Below are 17,878 nucleotides of genomic sequence, written 5' to 3'. Positions count from 1 at the left end.
AGAGAGAGAAAGCTAAGCGCCGGTAGAGAGAGATAGATAGACAACCGACTCGAAATGCTCCGCGTTACGGTATTTTTAGGAGTTGGCCAAATCTATGTGTATAAGATCTTTGGCTGGAAGTCCCTTATAATAAATAAAACTAACTATTTAGATGGGAAATAAACCACAATTAAATTGAAAAAACAAAAAATTTTTATCAACGTTTCAAAATACAAAATACAAAATACGTTATCAAAATACAAAATACTCAATTTGACGACACCCTATTTGGGCGTCGAAACGTTAATAATTTTTTTTTCAATTTAATTGTGGCTATTTTCCATCTAAATAGTTAATTATAAAAATGCCACAAGTACAGTGGAACCCCGATAAGTCGGCCCCCGATAACCCGGAAGTCCGGCTAACCCGGACCGATTTTCATCAGACAAAAATTTAACAAATTAACAATTTAACAATTTTATCAAATAAAAATGTATGTAGGTCAAATAATATTTGAGAGATAATGTGTATTTGTGTAATTTGAACACATATAAGTATTTACAACAGTAAAAATGATTCATGCACACGGCGGCAGGCAGAGCGACCGTCTCAGCTTATCGGAAAGAACAGGCACCTGTCTGTATTCCTTTTCCGTTATTTATGTCAAACTGTCTTAGCATTGTTTAAAGTAGACGTGACTATTTAAAAATTCTTTTTTAAAACAATGGCCTTAGTCTGTTCTTAAATAACAACATTGTTTTAATCACTTCCGTTCTGTAATCGTGCTTCAGATTGTGTTTGCCTGATTTTTGTCTACGTAATGGTAACAAAACTGTAATGTTAACAAAACGTAAAAATGTTGTGACAATGGAAAAGAAACTAGAAACATTAGGTAGGATTGATAAAGGCGAATCTTTAAAATAAATTTATTGCAGCATCATAATATGATATTATGATACCATATTATGGTGTCGGTACATCTCTACAGTATGACTGAGTTTTTTACCAAGAAATGAACAAAACTCTACACTCTATACAACTATACGTAATTTAGATGTGTACTGTGCATATGTGTTTCATGTTTTTGTAATTATAATGGAGGTTATTTATTAATTTTTACTATATTCTCCGGCTAACCCGGATTTTCGATAACCCGGATCGGCCGCGGTCCCGATTAATTCGGGTTATCGAGGTTCCACTGTAAATAGCTTCAGAACAAAATAAATAAAATATTTATTTTGAATTATATATTTGAAATTAAAAATCACACTAAATTTTCTCTTTTTTTTTTCACCCCTATAACTTATTAAAATAAACATTATATGTAGAAGTTTTCAGGAATTTTCGGTCCTCGGCAATAATGTAATCTTTCATTGTGAGTTTAAAATTTTTCAAAAATACATACTTATTAGTTTTTCAAGTTTCCAAAAAAAATGAATGCATTTAAATATCATTGGACCAAGATTTTGCGCCTACCCCTTTAAAAATCTGTGTACTTATTTCTTAATTATTATTCCGTCATTGCTTTTAGAAATGTTGGTGATTTATCATTTACACTTTTTTCATTATTTTTTAATTTACCAAAAATGCACTTTGATTTTTCTATTTCTTATACACTAAGCATCAAAATTAACGCACCACCTTAAAATGGGACAAATTTGATGTCTCCATTTCCTAAACCTCTTCTCCGATTTTAGTGATTTTTCAACGAAAACTTTTCGTTTATAAATTTGCAAAAGTCTGTGTGTTATTGTGTTGCCGATCCTGCAATACTTAGAGCAGGTGTATCGATGGATTCTTATGTAGTTTTGCCTTCTGAATCCAAATTTGAAAACGGCATTTCGATATATCTAACCGTCTTTGAGATAATCGACCTCAAAATCTAAAATGTGACGTCACAATCCGGTTATCTCCTACAGACGCACTAAACGTCAGCTCAAATGGTTGATTAGGAAGTAGGCTACTTTTTTTTAAATCTCGATTTGCCAAGCATAGGTTATTTACATTTGAGTTTGACACTTCGTGAATCAAACTACATTTTAAATTAAGTATTAATAAAACATCAACGACATTTGATAGTGAATTTAATTATTATATAAAATAAATAAGATGTTTAAAAATACAATTTGAGTATAAATATTTTAAAAGCAATAATTTATTAACAGTTTTAAAAAGGTTTATACCAGTATAAATACGGCCTCCCCTTTATGATAAATGGACTGTTCCATTTGCTATAAAATTAAAATATTATGTATGTATACCTAGTCGTTCCCTAAACTCGACACAACTAGATAGTGATTGTAGAAGGTAATTCTTTTGTTTTTTGAGAATTTTGCCGAAATTGGCAAAATTACTAATTATATAGTAATAATTATTAACTATTTAGAAATTATTTTTTTGTCGAATTGGCAAAATTATTGACTAAAATCACTAGCCAGTATTGTGTCTGTGTACATCCTTCTAATGGAAAGAAATATTTGGAGATTTTTCTCAAATTATGGATACCAAGAACATTTTCATTTATAACTCTTTTATTTTTAATTTGACAAATAAAAGTTATTCTTCATAAAAAGCTAAGTTATTCTTCTTTTTCTAAGATTTATGATGCAACCCCCCTATGCATTTGTCCCAAAAGTAGGGGAACGGTCGAATATTTCGCGACCTTAACATCGGATGGAAAAACTGAAAAATACGTGTTCAATCATTTTCAAAAATCTATCCAATGACACCAAACACCAACTCCCACTACACCCCCTGGAGGTGGGGTGGGGGTAACTTTAAAATCTTAAATGGAAACCCCTAGTTTTTCTTGCAGATTTGCATTCGTTACGTAAAAGTAAGCAACTTTTATGCAAGACATTTTTTCGAACTGTGGATAGATGGCGCTATAATTGGGAAAAACGATTTATCCTGATACCATAGGTAAATTATAGAAACGGTCTAATATCTCGAGAAATACACTTCCAAATAAGAAACCAAAAAACAGGTTTTTAATATTTTTTGAAAACCTATCGATTAACACTAAACATGACCCTCCAACCCACCCCCTGGAGGTGGGGTGGGGGGTAACTTTAAAATCTTAAATAGCAACCCCCACTTTTTATTGCAGATTCGAATTCGCCATGAAAAATTAAGCAACATTTATTCGAAACATTTTTTAAAAATGCTGATAGATGGCGCTAATAAATTGTATTTTTCCAATTAAAGCGCCATCTATCAACAATTCTAAAAAATGTTTCGAATAAATCTAGGGGTTTCTATTTGAGATTTTAAAGTTACCCCCCACCCCACCTCCAGGGGGTGTAGTGGAGGTTGGCGTTTGGTGTCATTGGATAGATTTTTGAAAATGATTAAATACGTATTTTTCAGTTTTTCGATCCGATATTCAGTTCGCGAAATATTCGACCGTTCCACTACTTTTGGGAAACTTTTTTGGGAAAATTTGTATAAAATTTTATTAATTTTATACGAGGTATATAAAAAATATGAATTTCGATCAAGAGTAAACTACCTTTATAGTTCATAACATTTAAATTAGAATGATATAACTGCACATTAAAACATAATTATTAATTCTAAACTACTTTTCATAATAGAAATTTTCCATACTATGAATTAAAATACGTAAATATACAAAGTTTTCGTTATGACAATGCTCGCATTTTCAGCTTGTTTAATATGTGATAGGCTTATTCTTTAGCAATATCCCTATGGTAATATTGTTGCTAGATACGTAAGTTGTCATTGAATGCCGGGTGTAATAATCGTGCTGTGTTTTTTCTAAAAGTTTGGAACACCCTGTGGAATATTCTAGACTCTATAAAATGTTGAAATTTAAACTCGATTGTAGCCTTAGGCTTTCTTAACATTGTGTTTTTTGATTCATATGCTCATATTGGAAAATAAAAAAGTTCGGTACCTACTTTAATACCTAGCCATGTATTTCGTCGATAAATCCTCATTTTCTTCATGGTTTAATTACCATGCCTACAGTGGGCTATGAGAAATTAACAATTTGATATACAGGGTGAGTTTTTAGTGCGGGATCGGTCGATAATTCCATTACGGTATAGAATATCGAAAAAAGTTATTTAGAAAAAATGTAGGCAATGATGTTCTCCACGCTTGGAAAATATGTCCCTTTCTACAGGGTGATCAATAACAGCGTGGTATACCAAACATATAATTTTTTAAATGGAACACCCTATATATTTTTTCATATTTATATTCCCCTCATAAGTCTTGATCATATAATATAGGGTTTTGCATTACTATACAGAGTATTTAACAAGTTATGACCATTTTTATTTCTAAATCCCGATGAGATTAACACCCTGTATATAAAGAAGTAATTCATAGACAATAATTTGTTTTATGTAGTAAGATAAACAATATACTGTAGTTTTTAAATTAAGTCCAATTGAAATCATTGACGAATGTTTGTATACAGGGTGAACTACAAAACCAAATTACGATTTTCTCTATTTTTTTAAATGGATCACCCTATATTTTATTTTTCAAAAATATTGTATTTATTATACTCTTTCATTTTTATATAGCATTCCCTATATCTAAACTTATTACTTTCGGAGATATTTTTAGTTTTCTTCAACTTTCGGGAATACATTCAATTTTTCTAGTAGAAATAAGTTGGTATTGAATGATAATTAAACAAAATTATTTTTATTCAATAAATCACTAACACAAAATATAAACCAATGCAATATGCAATGAATGTATCAATAAATGTGATATTAAGGAATTATCATATTTCTCTAATATACAAGAATCATACAATTCCTACAAAAAAAAATATAGGTATGTTGTGTATAATAAAATTACAAGATTATTTTTATTTAATAAACAACTCACACAAAACATAAATCAAAACAATATACAACTAATTTAATAGTTTTTAGATTATTATATCAACAGCATTCTAAGCCAAGAAGTTTTTAGAAACACATTCCTAATAGCAGATTGTGACCCGCAGTTATTAATAATATAATTTTCATATTAAATTTCATTAATATGCATCAATAAGAAATCCCTACTTTGTTAACACTCAAACTAGGTGATCTATAAATGTTTAAGGTGATATTGTTAGAGATTATGTGATTGGTCCACATGTTTTGACGGTTGAAGTTTTTATACGAGGGTGCTCCAGTTCTTCCAAAATTGATTTTTTTCAAGTGGGGCTATATAAAAAACCTTGTATACCAGAAGCATCCAACAACGCTTGATGATATGAAAAATAGAATAAAAGAAGCTTTTAATAATATTGACTTACAAAAATGTTAGAAATGTGGCTCGGTCATTTGAATATCGGTTACAAAATGGCATAGACGTTGAAAGTGGTCATTTTCAACATTTACTTTAGACTTATATCCTTAACATCACATTAATTGGTACATTCATTAAATTTTGTTATGGTTTATTATTTTTTTGTTAGTTATTTATTGAATGAAAATATTTGTTATATTATTACATAATAGTTATTTGTTAAGTTATTTATATTTATAAGAATAATTGAATGTATTCCCGGCAAATGAAGAAAACTAAAAATATCTCAGAAACTAATAAGTTTAGGTATAGGAGATGCTATATAAAAATGAAAGAGTATCATAAATACAATATTTCAAAAAATAAAATATAGGGTGATCTATGAAAAAAAATTGAGGAAATCGTAATTTTGTTTTGTAGTTTAAAAGTGCTTATAAAAATGAATGTTCTACTAAAAAATTCTTGGCTTAGAATGCTGTTGATATACCAATCTAAAAACTGTTACTTCAGTTGTATATTGTTTTGATTTATATTTCATGTAAGTTATTTATTGAATAAAAGTAATCTTGTTATATTTTTATATACAATACAAAGTTTTTTGTAGGAATTTTACGATTCTTGTATATTAGGGAAATATGATAATTTCTTAATATCACATTTATTGGTGTATTCACTGCATATTGCTATGGTTTATATTTTGTGTTAGTTATTTATCTGATAAAAATAATGTTGTTTAATTATTACTCAATACTAACTTATTTCTACTAGAAAAATTGAATGTATTCCCGAAATTTGAAGAAAACTAAAAATATCTCGGAAAGCAATCAGTTTAGATATAGGGAATGCTATATAAAAATGAAAGAGTATATTAAATACAATAATGTTGAAAAGTAAAATATAGGGTGATCCATTTAAAAAAATAGAGAAAATCGTAATTTGGTTTTGTAGTTCACCCTGTATACAAATATTCGTCAATGATGTGAATTGGACTTAATTTAAAAACTACAGTATATTGTTTATCTTATTACATAAGACAAATTATTGTCTACGAATTACTTCTTTATATACAGGGTGTTAATCTCATAGTGATTTCGAAATAAAAATGGTCATAACTTGTTAAATACTCTGTATAGTAATGCAAAACCATATATTATATGAACAAGAATTATGAGGGGAATATAAATATGAAAAAATATATAGGGTGTCCCATTTAAAAAATTATATGTTTGATATACCACGCAGTTACTGATCACCCTGTATAAATGGACATATTTTCCAAGCGTGGAGAGTATCATTGCCTACATTTTTTTTAAATAACTTTTCTCGATATTTTATACCATAATGGAGTTATCGACCGATCCCACACTAAAAACTCACCCTGTATGTCAAATTGTTAATTGTCAAAAATTGTTCTAATTTGTTGTAGAAATTTGTAAGTTGTTATTATTTAAAGGTTCAAATTAAGTCCGTAATAGTTTTTGTTGTTTGGTATAAATGGAACGCGCTACAAGGAATTTGACCCGCGATGAGTTTGATCAAGAAGTGAACTTACATAGTGAAGTAGTGAACCATGCTATCGGTTCCTTATATTGGTAACAGTTGTTTTTTGTTAATGCACGATAATGCAAGACCTCACGTTGAACGAACTGTTACCGAATATTTACGAGTAAATCTTCAGACTTTGAATTGGCCACCACATAGTCCAGATCCTAACCCAATCGAACATTTGTGGATCTATGAATTTATAGATGACTACGACAGCGATTGCCACCTCCTAGAACCTTACAAGAGGGAGAAACAGTAGCTCTCGAGATTTGGAAAGATATTGTTCCAGACCAAATAGCAAACCTCATTTGGTTTATTATGTATATCTCTTTTATTATTGAACATAAGCGAATCTACCAAAAAACAAAATTATAAGGAAGCCTAAGGCTACAACTGAGTTTTAATTTCAACATTTTATAAATGCTAGAATATTCCAGAGGGTCTTCCGAACTTTTAGAAAAAAACACAGTATGATTGGTGCACCCGGTGTACAATGACAACTTACCTGTCAAGCAATAATATTATTACAGGGATATAGATAATGAATAATGCTATAACATATTAAAAAAATCACTCCAATCGGACAAGAGGTTTAGGAAATTCAAGACATCAAATATGTCTAATTTTTAATTTTTAAAGGTGGTACGTTAATTTTGCTGCTTTCGCTGTATTAACTCATATTTTAATATTTTTTTATGTTTACAGTTAGGTATTACCCAAGTATTTGAAGAAACGGCAGACATGACAGGCATATCAACTCAAAGAGATCTTTTTATTCAATTTGTTACACAAAAAGCATTTATAGGAGTAAATGAACAAGGGACTTTAGCTACAGCTGCATCAGCAGGTATTTACAAATAATACTTTGTATTTATTTTTTACTTATTAGTGATATGTTTACAGTAACAATGATTTTATAGAAGGGGAGGAAAGTATGCTAAATTTGCAGTTACTCGAGGGTTATTGGGTTATAAAGAGTAGGTCCTAAAACCAAAAAAAGTTAATTTAAGTTTTCCATAAAGTGGGGGACTTACCATTTTTTAATTTAATCTTCCATTTCCAACAACCGTTTTTTTCCGATTATAGCGCCATCTATCCATAATTCGAAAAATTGTCTCGAATAAAAGTTGATTATTTTACGTAAAGAATCCAAATCTGCAATTAAAATTGGGACTCCTATTTAAGATTTTAAAGTCACCACCCACCCCACCTCCGTGGGTGTCATGTTTGGTACCATTCGATAGATTTTTCAAAAATATTGAATGAGTGTATATTTGAGTTGTTCGATCTGATGTTTATTTCGCAAAATATCGCGGGATTCGTATTTAAAATTTTAAATTTACGCCCCACCCCTCTCCGTGGTACGTTGTTTGGTATCATTCGACAGATTTTTGAAAAATATTGAACACGTATTTTTTAGTTTTTCGATCTGACGTTCATTTCGCGAAATATTCGCTTTTTTTGTGAAAATTTGTGACTCGCCCATTTACGCCAGTCAATGGGAACAAGAATAGGCTATTACCTCCAAATTCTATCCTACTGCATGGATTTTATTGAAATTTTGGGAGGAGCCTCTACTTATCCCCTAATCCAAAGTCTACCCTATGCCGATGTGTGCTTTTATGTTGGGGCTGGTTCCCACCCCAACCCAAATTTTTTTGGTTAAAATAACCACAAAAGTGGCTAGAGAACCTAATTCTAAGCAAAAATTGTTCTATAATTTATTTTTAAACTTAATACTTTTTAAGTTATTCGTGGTTGAAATTTGGCCATTTTCATTGAAACATAACACCTTTTCGAACGGTTTTTTGCGAATACCTTAAAAATTATGCATCTAACTAAAAAACTATATTAAACATTTTTGTAGCTTATAAAAAAAGCAAAGAAATTCGATCCCTTATGTAGTTATAACACAAAAAGAGACAGTAGGTGAGAAAGGTTTGTTTTTTTTTTGGTGCATGCTCAAATCGGTGTATTCAATTTGAAATAACAGAGAAACAGTCGATTTTGGTTTATAATGCCACTTATACTTTTTGTAGTGCTTGAAAAGACCTTTTAAATGAGTAATATTATAGGCCAATTACATTCCAACTAAGCGAGATATGCTCCAAAAAATTTATGACTTACGTATTTTAAGACAAAATGTGAAGTATATTTAACCCCTCATCCACCAGAATTTAAATGCATCGTTTTCCTTCTACAACATCTTTTATTATAGTGTTATTTCTATGTTTAAAAACTTGAACGGGTTTGAAATAAATAGTTTTTGAAAAAAAAATAAGAAAATTATAGAGCGCATTTTTAAATTTTCTTAAAAATTTTCCATTTTCTATGTGTAACTTGAAAATGATAAGAAAGTCAGTAATAAAAAACAAAAACAAAATTTTTGCCTAGAAAAACCCTACATTTTTGTGTTGAATCTTTTTTCGTATCTCTTATCATTTTTGAGTTACATGGAGAATAAGGAAGATTTAAAAAAGAAATTAAAAATGAGCTCTATAATTTGATCTTATTTTTTTTTTCAAAAACCATTAATTTTAAACCCGTCCAACTCTTTAAAGATAGAAATAACACTATAATAAAAATTATAATAGAAGAAAACGGTGCATTTAAATTCTGAGGATGAGGAGTTAAATATACTTCTCATTTTTTCTTAAAATACATTAGTCAGCATTTTTTTGCAGCATATCTCGCTTAGTTACAATGTAATCGAAATTTGATATTGCTCATTTTAAAGGTCTTTTCAAGCACTACAAAAGGTATTGGTAGCATTAAACACCTAAAATCGACCGTTTCTCTGTTATTTCAAGTTGATTACACTGATTTGAACATGTACAAAAAAACAAACTCATCTCACCTGCCATATCGCTTTTTGTATTATAACTGGAAGATTTATGAAGGAACGAATCTCTTTGTTTTTTTATAATCTACAAAAATATTTTATATAGATCTTTTCGTTAGGTGCATAGTTTTTAAGGTATTCTCAAAAACCCGCCAGAAAAGGAGTTATTTTTCAATGAAAATGACCAATTTTCTACCACGAATAACTCAAAAAGTATTAAGTTTTCAAAAAAACTTATAATTTTTGCTTAGAATTAGGTTCTCTAGCCACTACCCTAGTTTTTTAACCAAAAAATTTTCCACCCCCGGAAAGGGGTGGGAACCACCCCCAAGATAAAAGGGGTCTAAAAGAGGTCCCGGACAATTGCCCGAAAACAGTTTCCCGAAAGACAATTCCCCGAAAGCAATTCCCCGAATGAACAATTTCCCAAATGGACACTTCCCCGAATGGACAATTACCCGAATGGACAATTGCCCGAATAGACAATTGGCAGATAAACAATTGTCCGAAAAGAGAATTGACCGAAAAATATATTTTTTGCACGATTGATCATTTTTGACTGTTTACCGTGACAGATTTTACGTCAGTAGGTGACATTTACTAGCAACTCGACGGTAAGTAATCCAACTCGACGGTAAGTAATTCACTTACCGTCGAGTTAAAACATCTCTTAATTTTAATTTATTTTTTGAAAGAATAAAGAAAACTAACGAATTATTTATTAATATTGAAACTTATGGTACAATTTGTTAATTTTTCTCTTCAAATATGCGATCAAAGTTGAAAACTTGGAAATATCAATCATAAAGAAAAACGGTGGATTTAATCATTGAATATTCTGCCCAGAGGCTTCCAGGAGCTTTCAACTGCATATGTCTTTGAACGAAATATGCCAATAGAGTCTTTTCTTCGATTCTTAAATTCTTGCCTTCGCACCATTTTTTAAAACTTTGGTAGGTATTTTGATAACGGATTTTGGATTTTTCGGGAATAATTGCGGGACACCCTTCTTCCCAAGCCCGTTCAATTTCTTCAAATTCACTTTCGCTCATATTTTAATTTATAATAATCAAAATTGTACTTAAAATTATTGACAACTAAATAAAAACTCGATTCTCCATTGTTGTTATGCACCCTAGTTACTACCTAACAACCAAAGTATCTATCTTGATAAAATGAATGAAACTAGTCAATATGACGAAAATGTTTAATTTTATAATTTATAATGGTATGAATCGTGCAAAAAACGTTATAAGCATGTCGAACGTTAAGGGTAACCGATCTCAGACAATAATTGGAGTCGTCGCTCCGCTCCTCCTCCAAACAATTGTCTTCGATCGGTATAAAACCCTTACCGTTCTCCATACTTAATATACTATAAATAGTTATTGCCTTATATAAGTTATTACTGCTTAGATTATGTTCGACCTAGCTATCTCGTTAATTGATTTATTATTATATTATATATTTTAATTTCCATCTTCCCTTCACACTTTACTCAGGCTTAGGACTGACAGCGTACCGCTGTTTGACGTGTTAAGAACTTGGAATAAACATCCAATTTGTAATTTTTTTTAATTATTTTTACAGTTTATTTTATTTTTTGTTAATTTTTTTAAATATTTTATTTTTTTGAATTTTTTTTAGAGTTTATTTTAATTTTTGTTGATTTTTTAAAATTCATTTATGCACATGATCTTTATACATGATCTTTATATGTATTTCGTATATACTAATACGATAAATTATGTGCTATTCCCCGCAAGAATTCGTAAGTGTTCGCAGGGTCGTAATTGTTTACCAGACTTGCAATCCGCTCTGCACAATCTCTGTATTTTTTACATGTAGGAGGGCCTTCCAAGCCTCCTATATACTGTTCAATTTGAAGTTCATGTAAGCTCTGCTCCAGCTCAATGCCTTTAATAAATCTCCGAATGTTTGGATGATCTGCGGAAATCTGTTGTTCAAACCCTCGATGCCATCTTTCTATAGAATTGTTTGTTTTTGGTAAACTTTCTTGGACCCCATCATAAAACAACATTGTCCCCAAACGACATCGTCTGCCTCTTTGTGGACGCCCGATCCAGGTATCTTCAAAATAATCAATTACTGACTGGGCTTCTGCTGTCAACACATCTTGCTCGCAAATCGTTTCAAATGCCTCCACTACGTCTGCAGTAGGAACGAATGCTAAGGCCGCCAATTATTGGAGCTTTAAAGCAAAATCTGAATCAGTTTCAAATCTTCTTTTTAAACCATCTGACTGGATTCTTCTAAAGAGACATTGAGTGAAATGGAAAAAGCACCCACGATCAGGCGCGGATACAGAGGAGGGTCAACGGGTCCATGGACCCCCCTATTGTATTTAGTCTATAAGTATTTTTTATTATTTATTTTTTTTCTGTCAACCAGAGCTCAATTCTTTTGATACCGTAGGTATCTGAGATGACTGAATTTTATCCTTAGAGTAAGCTTGAGTCGTATGGCTAAATCTGGAATTGCGGTACGTCTGACCCCCCTATTTTGAATTTCTAGATCCGCGCCTGCCCACGATGTCTTGAGTCGGGATATTCTTGTCTTATAGCACTTATCATACTTTGGATATTTATTCCAAGTTCTAAACACGCCAGCAGTGCAAATGTAAAGGGAACATGGAATAAAAAAAATTGATATTATAATAATAGATTAGTTAAGGACATAGCTAGGTCGAACACAATCTAAGCAGTAATAACTATTTAAATAGCACCTAAGTTACCGTATTAGTATATAGGAAATACATATAAAGCAATAACTATTTAAATATATTTTTCGGTCAATTCTCTTTTCGGGCAATTGTTTATCTGCCAATTGTCTATTCGGGTAATTGTCCAGTCGGAGAATTGTCCATTCGGGGAATTGTACATTCGGTGAATTGTCCATTCGGAGAATTGCTTTCGGGGATTTGTCTTTCGGGAAACTGTTTTCGGGCAATTGTCCTAGATCCAGATAAAAGCACACATCGGCATAGGGTAGACTTTGTTTCTTGAGCTATTCCCTACTTACTGTGAAAATATCAAGTTAATCGATGTAGTAGGATGGAATTCGGAGCCAAATACCCTCATTGACTGCCCTAATTTCCGAACGCCCCGCTCATATCGTCAGATTTTTGGCATATACACTGTTTTGCATGTACTTAACTTACCTTATCTTAATCCGACGATTTCGAGTTTTTCTAAGGAAAGATTTTTTTTCGGAGCCCCCTTAACGAACTCCCCTGTATTAAGAGCCAATAGGTGGTAGAGTTACATTTACAGGGTGCAAGGTTTCTCCCCATGTGATAATCTGACGCGCTCGAGTAACTGCAAAAATCCCCGCTTGGGCTCCCTTACCATTAATTGTACATATTTAGCTACATTTCTGATCACATTATTTTCGTAATTAGCACATTAATGGCCGGTTTCACCAACGATAAATAGTAGTTTATTTTATGAATAAAGTTATTCGACCAATAAACTGACATTTCCCCATTTTACTAACGTCAAATGAGACTTATTTTATTTATTTATCAAATAAATATTTACTCTTAGAATAAACTGGCAAGTTAATATTGCTGTAAATATTTATACGAAGGTAAATTCGTCAGTTTAACTTTATTCAACGAATAACTATTCATTGATTTATTTGTTGTTGGTGAAACCGGACCTAAAGCATTTTGAAGCAAAACTTTTATATTGACGTATTCATTTTTCTCTATAGTAAAATTAAAAATGGTAAGAACAACCGAAAAAGATGGAAGAGGTAATTTACTTAACAAGGGAAGTCCGTTATACGAATATAAACATTTTAGTTAATTATAAAAAAAAATGATATATCTCTACTAACTTTTTATTTATAATATAATAGTGCGGAGTATGTCATAATTTGTTAGTATACTGGATTATAATGAAATAGTGGTTGATATTCACCAAAATAATCTATTTTGCTAAACAATATTTTCTAAATTTTGCTAAATAATATAGCACTACAACAACCCTGGGTGGATCCTAACTGACTGTACATCTTGTTTCCAATTTGTTAGGTCTTCCATCAACCTAGCGTCAAATGGAATGTTCATTTTCCGGAGATCTGCTTGAATGTTATATCTCCATCGCATTCTGGGACGTCCGAGTGGTCTTTTGCATGTAGGAGTCTCCTCCCATACCAGTCTAACAAGTCTTTCGTTATGAAGTCTGTGATTAAATTTTTTTTAAAATGTTTAAAATTTAAAAATGTTGATCTCCCCATCTGTTTTCGGGTGACTTTTCGCCTATAAACTTTTAATTTCAAATTTCAGTCCAAAATGTTAACCCTAACCCTTGTCCCAAACCCCCAAAAAAACTAAAGATTTCTCTAAAGAAATCCACAAGGAAAAAGTTGTCCTGTAGTTGGCTGTATACAACATATTAAAAAAAACGACTAAAATTCTTTATAAAAGGTGTATTTTTAAAAATCCCTAAAAAGGGCTACATCACAGAACTAATTTTCGATTGGATGACCATTGACCAATCATCATCAGTGCTTACTTAAAATTCGTATAACCTGATAAGACAATGCAAAGTTTTTAAATTTTGACTAAGGTTTTAAGAAAAGTTGTAGGTTATACTCACGTAATCTAACATGCAAACCACCAAAATACAATATTATAAAAATATATGAGTAAAAACCCTTTAAAATTGATCCGCCATGGAAACATAGATAAAATATGGGAACTTAAACATGGATGTTCAAAATTTTCCATGTAATATGCTGTTGGTACCTTCTGAGCTCCAAATTGACTTGTTCACATGTTGACTGTATGGTGGCAAGTGACGATGATAGCGGGACTCTTGAACGATGACATGACAGAAGTGACAGTTCCGTAGGAAGTTGAAAAATTAACCTGTCAGTTTTGAAGTCTCTGGTGTAAATCTTGTTAAATTAAAAACAGTAACGACAATCACTCCACTGTGATAAATAATCAATTAAAATAAAATAAACTTGATGTTATAGTTACAAAAATGTTTTCATGTATGTTATCAATGGAGGTGGTAGGCAAGCCACATTACACAAAAATTAATCGAAAACTAAAATCGATAATAATAAACCCTATTGTGATTACACTCATGATTTAGAATAGCAATTTTGTGTTGTTTTAAAGTTATCGAATTTATTTAACTTGTTGGTAGCTGTAGGAATTTGTGTAAGTTCAAGAAAAAGTCACAGTAGGGATGACTGAAGTGTAAAAATGTCTTAAATAATCTAGGGTGATATATTATTAAAAACAAGCTCAGACTTAGGCGACTAATTCCTAAGGACCCCGCAGGCTACACGGAACCCTAAGGGTTTGAATTGAAACCAAACCGTCATAAGATGTAGTTGACAGTATGGGGAGGAGAGGATGAAATATAAGATGTATATGAGAAAATGGGTATGAATGTGAGAAAAGCCTTATACACTCTACCATCAGCTGGATTTACATAACTTAATAAATATCCAACTGGTCAATATGAGACAAATCTGGTATTGAATCGACACTTAAGGAGTAGTATTTGGATTCCTTCATTTCTTTAACAATTGTATTCAAAACGTGTTTTCCATTACTTCTATTATTTCTTCCCAGATCTTTGAAGATAAGTCAGAAGGTTCTCCAGTACCGTTATTGCCATATTTAGCTAAATGAGAACTTAAAGATGATCGTACTCAGAAGAAGCTCTAAAATTCCCAAGTATTTCCCATTATTTTGTGAACGAAGGATCTCTGTATCACTTCTAAACGCCAATCCGCGAGAAGATAGATACTTAACCACAAAGACTACTCTTTTCAGAACTTGAATCCAGTAATCGCGTTCTTGATTAAATTAAATTTCCAAAGAGCTATCGATTCGACCATGATGAGTGCCTGCCTGTCGATGAGTGTTCGCCAAATGTTCGCCATGTTCGCCAAAAACTATACATGGAAAGCAGTAAACATTTCTATTTGAGGGAGAGTACGTTAGCCAATCTCTTTCAATTTTTGTTACACTGGTATATTTTCGAAAAGATTGTGTAAAAAATATTATAATGCCCTCAAAATTTCATTTTAATGCTGAAAAATTTCCATTACGGTTTTTACATTCTGAAAAACCTTTCCCAATCCAAAATTTCCATATTTCTTTAGTTATGGTATTCCATAATCCTATGTTGTTTCCGAATTCTGGGCCCAATTTACCTTTAACTTCAATTTCTAACTTAGTTTCGGTTTCTGGTTCTTTTATGCACTGGAATATAACAAACTGGCATTGTATGTTTTTTATCTTCTTCAGTTACGGAAGCTATGTTTCCCTCAGCTATTTCTATTTCATCACGAGCATTTTCATTGGTTGCAGCTTAACTAGCTGTAAATTTCCGTGTGAAACCGAGTTTATGGTATTGTGCGATATTTGAATTTTTCAACATATATGATTTGTAGTTTTTGGTTAATTCTAATTATTATTATTTTTTCGTTTTGGGCCCTACGAGGCCACCTTTGGGGTCGAGGCCCCTAGGCAACTGCCTACTTTGCCTAATGGTTAATCTGGCACTGCATGACTGTATCAAAAAATCATATATTAATCAGTATTCTTACTACCCACGTCGCAAAATAAAAGAAAAATACATATATAGGTAGTGTTGTTAAAAATCATAAGACAGTATTGCCGTTTCTTATAGTTTTTTTTTGTTTTAGCTGTTGGAGTAATACGTTCCTTACCTTTACCACCACCAGATACAGACTTAACATTTAAAGCTGACCATCCATTCTTTTACTATATTAGAGACAATGAGTCAGGAGTTATTCTGTTTATAGGAAGATATGTTCAGTAATACTACACCTTTTTGAAAATCTGTAAACAAAATATAAATATAAAAAACACAAATAAAAAATAAATGAAAATAGTTCTACAAATAATCATATTATTTTTTTACGAATAAAAGGAATATCTATTTGCATTATAAATTTCAGAAAGTTGTGTAACAAGTCAAGAAAGTACAAATAAAGATTTTCAAAAAATTAAGTGAATTATCTATCAGTCGCCTTTCTTATATCCAAGTTCAGATATAGACCTCCCCCTGACTGCCATTTTTTACGTTTGTTATTTTAACCTGTTTTAACCATCATAGACTCACATGTTTCTTTAATCGGGTCACCTCATTTGTGGCCTTCCATCGGGTCAGTTTAATTCCCAAAGTCTCCAGTGTAGTACTTGTTTTTCCATCTCTTGTTCTTCTGCCTGTAAATTTAAAATATTTGTTTATTGCCTTATTGTGGCAATATAATATTTCTAATTTCTTTTTGAAATAATGTTTACCGTTCGTCACATTGCATATCTACTTGTTACGTTTTCTGTCTTTCAATCCTATTCTCAGCATTCCTCTTTCCATCGTTCTCTGGGTCGTCGCTAATTTATCCATATTCGATTTTGTCATTGCCGATGTTTGGCATCGGTATGCCATTAAAGATGTTGAAAAAGTATCTATTCGTTACAAAGTACTCGTTATTTACGAATACCGAAAGTAACGATTACTATACAGAGAGGAAAATCGTTACTTTGATTACTCTGATTACTTCGTTACTTCGTACCAATCGTATTAGAGCGAGTAACGACTATTATATCTACTTTGATTACTCTGATTACTTCGTTACTTCGTACCAATCGTATCAGAGCGAGTAACGACTATTGTATCTACTTTGATTACTCTGATTACTTCGTTACTTCGTACCAATCGTATCAAAGCGAGTAACGACTATTATATCTACTATGATACTTTGATTACTCTGATTACTTCGTACCAATCGTATCAGAGCGAGTAACGACTATTGTATCTACAACCAGTACAATTGATTACTTTCTACCAATCGTATCCCAGCGAGTAATGAACAGGACCGGTATTTTATGAGTGTTATGAAATATCGTTATCGGTATGAAGCGTTTTAAGGGTGTGAGGGTGAGGCGAAGATAGAAGATGAAACAGGGGAGGTGTAATGGTATACGTAAAATATGCAGTGTATGTCATTAACAAAGATTGAATGCGAGAACCCTATATTTTTATCTAAATCTATATCTATAATTATACAAAATACCTACCTAGTACATACTAAGAAATACGATTCTCGATATGATTACCGGTACTCAAATACAAAAGTAACAAAAGTAATCATAGTAATTAAATCATTTTTATCCCCTAAACAGATCGGTGAAGGTCGCTGTTATATCAG

At 31.6% G+C, this 17,878-nt stretch overlaps 1 protein-coding gene across 1 annotated transcript in view; it reads left to right on the top strand.

Moving 5' to 3' along the window:
* LOC114329175 (antichymotrypsin-2) overlaps positions 1–16,676 on the top strand; it is a 36,597-nt gene extending 19,921 nt beyond the window's left edge. Inside the window, exons 3-4 of the mRNA XM_028278197.2 lie at positions 7,513–7,654; positions 16,349–16,676. Coding sequence (XP_028133998.2) covers positions 7,513–7,654; positions 16,349–16,485 — 279 coding nt within the window. The 3' untranslated portion in view covers positions 16,486–16,676. The remainder of the gene's footprint in view (positions 1–7,512; positions 7,655–16,348) is intronic.
* The last annotated feature ends 1,202 nt before the right edge of the window (positions 16,677–17,878 follow it).

The sequence above is a fragment of the Diabrotica virgifera genome, chromosome 2 (genome assembly GCF_917563875.1).
Source record: "Diabrotica virgifera virgifera chromosome 2, PGI_DIABVI_V3a".
Classification (NCBI taxonomy): Eukaryota; Metazoa; Arthropoda; class Insecta; order Coleoptera; family Chrysomelidae; genus Diabrotica; species Diabrotica virgifera.
This window is presented reverse-complemented; position numbering and strand designations above follow the sequence as displayed.